General features: G+C 45.7%; 1 protein-coding gene and 1 long non-coding RNA gene across 2 annotated transcripts in view; one reads left to right on the top strand and one right to left on the bottom strand.

Moving 5' to 3' along the window:
• Positions 1-2,142: 2,142 nt before the first annotated feature.
• Positions 2,143-3,791, bottom strand: LOC106149588. The gene is made up of 2 exons (XR_001235862.1): positions 3,724-3,791; positions 2,143-3,184 (listed from the first exon to the last, which is right to left on the bottom strand). It is a non-coding gene; the product is annotated as an uncharacterized LOC106149588 (long non-coding RNA).
• Positions 3,792-3,827: 36 nt separating this feature from the next.
• Positions 3,828-4,150, top strand: part of Polr2m (polymerase (RNA) II (DNA directed) polypeptide M) — an 8,111-nt gene continuing 7,788 nt past the window's right edge. The window contains exon 1 of the mRNA XM_005393846.2: positions 3,828-4,051. Within this exon, the coding sequence (XP_005393903.1) occupies positions 3,939-4,051 (113 nt within the window). The 5' untranslated portion in view covers positions 3,828-3,938. The remainder of the gene's footprint in view (positions 4,052-4,150) is intronic.

Below are 4,150 nucleotides of genomic sequence, written 5' to 3'. Positions count from 1 at the left end.
CTCCCCGCCCACAGCTCCCTGTGCGCCGGAAGCATCCTTCCAGGGAACCGGAAGGCCGGGAGTGAGACGCCGATCCAAAGACCCAAAAAAAACCGGCGCGCTTTCTGCCTGCTGGCTCCCGGTGGGTGGGCCCCCAGCGCACGGGGGGGGGGAAGGGGTTTCACTAGAGTGGGACCATTGTGAAAAATCCTACAGGGCTCCCACTATGGATGGCTTCCTATTTCTCTGTGGCTTAGATTCAAACTTCTGTCCTATACAGCCCTACAAGATTTAGCCCCAGCCTCCCACCTGGCCTTTAAAAAAAGTTTTTCATCCCTTGATGATGTCTTCCCATCAGATTTTCCCATGGTTGCTTCTTGTCATTCAGGCCTCAGCTTGTAAACTAACTCTGTGGAGAAATCAACCTCAGTTAATTACTCAAATACATATCACCCTATATTAATATTTATGTAGAGGTTAGAACTATCTAATAGAAGTTTCAGTGTGGAAGGAATTGGCTTTGTCTCGTTCATCACTATACCTCTAAAGCCTAGAATAGTGTTTTGCATGTGATAAGCACTCAATAAATACAATACATACTAATGAATGAGATCTCCAAAGAGCTAAGAAAAGGTGGGCTCCAGACCATTGTAGGAGAGATTAACCTAGCAAAATGTTCCTGTTATAACTTCTGTTTAATCAACTATCCCAAACCCAAACCTAAAGGTACAAGACAGAATCATTTTTTATGCCCTAAATTCGGTATGACAGGAATTCAGAAAAGGCACAGTTAAGATGTCTCACAATGTGTGAAGCCTCAGCTTGGAAGTTTTAAAGGCTGGAAGTGACTTGGCACTTGGGGGAAGGAATTACATAAAGCCTTGTTAATTTATGTATCTGGTGGTTGATACTGCCTATGAAGCTATCTCAGGTTGTCAACTAAAACACTTACATAATCTTAGTCCTCTTCATAGCTTGCTGCTGAGTTCCAAGAGTAAGTACCCCAAGAAAATCTGGCAGAAGTTATATTATCTTTTGTTACCCACACTGGAAAAATCTCTTTTGCTCTAGTCCTAAGTATGCCCAGATTCAAGCAGAGGGTAGGACTAACACCCTACCCTCTTCAGTTGAGCTGCATTCACAGGCCCTATTTGGGACAGAATTTTGTAAGTTCCTCGTGCTGGGCTTGAAGTTGTGATCTTCTTGTCTCAGCCTCCCAGAGTGGTAGGATTAGAGGTGTGCACTACCATGCTCAGCTACCCCTATTTCTTGATAAAAGGAGTGTTACATTCATTAGTAAGAACATACAGGGTGGCGTATTAGTCTGTTTTCTGTTACTACAACAAAATGATTGTGGGCAAGTAATGTGCAGAGATCTACGTACTTAGCTCAGTTCTGGAGGTTCAAGCATTTGGCTCCACCAAAGATTTAAGACTCAGGTTTGCTCTTTTGTAACGATCTGTCACAAGAACTATATCAATTCCTTCTGAGGGCAGTGCCCCAATGATCTAATTATTTCTCCCTAGGGTTCACTCCTTAAAGATTCCACATTACCTCTCATCACTAAACCAATGGCCAGACTTCCAACATATGAACCTTTACAGAACTCAAGCCATATCAACCATACCAGACAGGAAGTATTGCCACTTGAGCTGCCTCTGGCATATTATGGCAAGTTTTGTGCCATTCATGCCCAATACTGACAATAGTGTAAGAAAATCGGTGAGTGGCTTAGAAATTCTAAAGATTAATGCTTATGTTTCACAATCATCAACTTTTAGCTTAAACTGTACAGAGATGAATGGAAATCACTCCCAGGTTGTTTTAAAATCATGTTCAATGTTCTTGCACAGCTTGGTGGTAATCAGATGGCAGTAAGTTATCCCGAGGTATTTCATGTGACAGATGAAATTTTCCTTTCATTTTTTGATTTTTTTCTTCCTTTATAACACAGTCAAGTTCCTTAATTTAGTCTGAAGGCAATATACAGATTAAGCCAAGTACTATTAGAAAAGTGGTTTAGATTTTTAAAGAATGATCACTGGAGAAAATAAAACCCAAAAATATTTGTCCAGATTCATTTTTATAACAAATGGGACTCTGGTATTCAACTGGAACTCTTCAAAGGAGATCCCCGTGGCTTGCGGGGGTCTATTGCTTCTCAAGTGTTTGCTTGGTTCTGCAGCAAACAGGAAAAACCTGTGAGATATGGTTTAGTTATTTCTCCACTACTAAATGTTTCCATTTTATATCTTTTCCCATGGACACTGCTGTGAAAATTTGTGTTCCAGATGCTTTTATTTGCTTAATGCATTACTAAAGAATACTTTGCCTTTCTTCACTTTATGCCAAGAGTCTGCTTTTGCTGGAGGGGGAACTTTCACTTGTTCTCTTGGTTCCTGACTAGAGAATCACGTGGTTTGTGCCTGAGTATTGGCAGGAACTCAGATTTGTATTTCCACCCTCTGAAGCCCTAAGCCACAGCTACACAAGATTCAATTTTGTACCCCTGAAAATATCTTCACAATATTTATGATTAATATTTGCATAAAAGTAGCCTAAGATTTGTATACAAGAAACATTTCACTTAAAGAAAAAAGAACGTAAATAGTTGAGATAAAAATTATAAGGTTCAATCACTTAGTACCTGTTATTGGTAGGAAAGACAGAAATAGTTTTGTGACAGAAAACACTTCATAATTTTGTTAGAAAATGAAATTATCATGTTTAACACACTTAGAGAAGTATAATAAGCATGAGTGGGGCTCCAACTCATGGATTAAAAGTTGTGCTCAAAACAAAAGGCAATTTGGTTTTCAACAATCTAGGAAACCAGGGAGAAGGTGAGAAGAACCAAGATTTATCATTGGTAAGGGAAGAAAGGTCAGACTTCCAACAGTGGAAAACAGAGGCGGGCAAAATTCTAAAGAATTGGAGCACATTATTTAAGTCTTTGGTCATACTGAGGAAAAATGTCCATAATTTGGTCCCCTGGAATAGCTTCAGGTTGTATGTGTTGCTGGGTGGCAGTTGCTTGTGTTTACATAGCACCTTACACAGGACTGAAAAAAGCTTCAATCTCCTGTATCAGAGAACTGGGGCCGTGTTGGAAGACAGGCTGGCATCTGCTGGGTCCGTCCCGATGATACACGTTGTGACTGTGCATACCTGTTCTTTCCTTTGGGATGCAGCTTTCTGGGATAAACTATAGAAAAGTTACTGTCTTAACCGCCAGAGTAAACCTTTTCAACAATTGTAGACATTTGGAAATAGGTCTAACGTGAAGATGGGGATTTTCACACCACTGCGGTGTAAAAAGTAGCTAGGCCTTAGGGTCTGCAGTCTGCTGTCAGTTATTTTTACCCGACAAAGCTGGGACTTAGGAAAGACAAGTTCTCAACCGCCTGTGCAGCACTTCCCAGGCCCTACCATCCCTTCCGTGGGCCTCTGCAAACATGCAGGAGGAAGGCCTGCAGTGTTAAAGCCACGGAGGCCGTTCGGAAGCGCTGGCGGTCCCCTAGGGACGCTCCGGACGTCGCTGGGCCTTCCCGACGCTTCCGCTCCCACCGCCGGCTCCCTCGCGCTCCGGTTTTCCTTTCTCAAACACCTGTCCAGTGTCGGCTCCAATCGTCACAGTACTTGGTTTTTACCAGTTTAACATCTCCCCCTCAACTATGTAAGCCTCCTCGCAGAGCTGCACCGACCCCCCCGGCACTTTATCCAAACCCGGCGCGTGCATCTTACGTCACTTCCGCCTCCGCGGGCCGACGGACCGCCCCCTCTCCCGCGTCCGTGTTTGTTTCCGGTGTTTCAATAAAGCTCGATTCGATTCGAAGAAGCCCGCTCTTCCGGGAAAATGGCGGCCCCCGCCCGCGCCGCGGAGTCGCCGTCGGCCGCGGATCCGGCGCCCGCCTCGGGGCCAGCCGAGGGAGCTAACTGCCCGCCGCAGCCCCCGCAGCATGTCCTGGCTGCCCCGCGGCCTCGAGCCCCAAGCTCCCGAGGGCTGGGAGCGGCGGAACTCGGCGGAGCTGCGGGAGATGCTGAGGCGCCAGGAGAGACTTTTGCGCAACGAGTAAGCTGGGTCGCGGGAGTCCCCGCCCGGCGCCCGGGCTCGCGCCCCTGGGACGCCGCCGCCCCCCGCCCGGAAGGTGACCTTGTCGGGGCCGGGCCC

The sequence above is a fragment of the Chinchilla lanigera genome, unplaced genomic scaffold, assembly GCF_000276665.1.
Source record: "Chinchilla lanigera isolate Chin_1 unplaced genomic scaffold, ChiLan1.0 scaffold00049, whole genome shotgun sequence".
In the NCBI taxonomy this organism is placed as follows: domain Eukaryota; kingdom Metazoa; phylum Chordata; class Mammalia; order Rodentia; family Chinchillidae; genus Chinchilla; species Chinchilla lanigera.
This window is presented reverse-complemented; position numbering and strand designations above follow the sequence as displayed.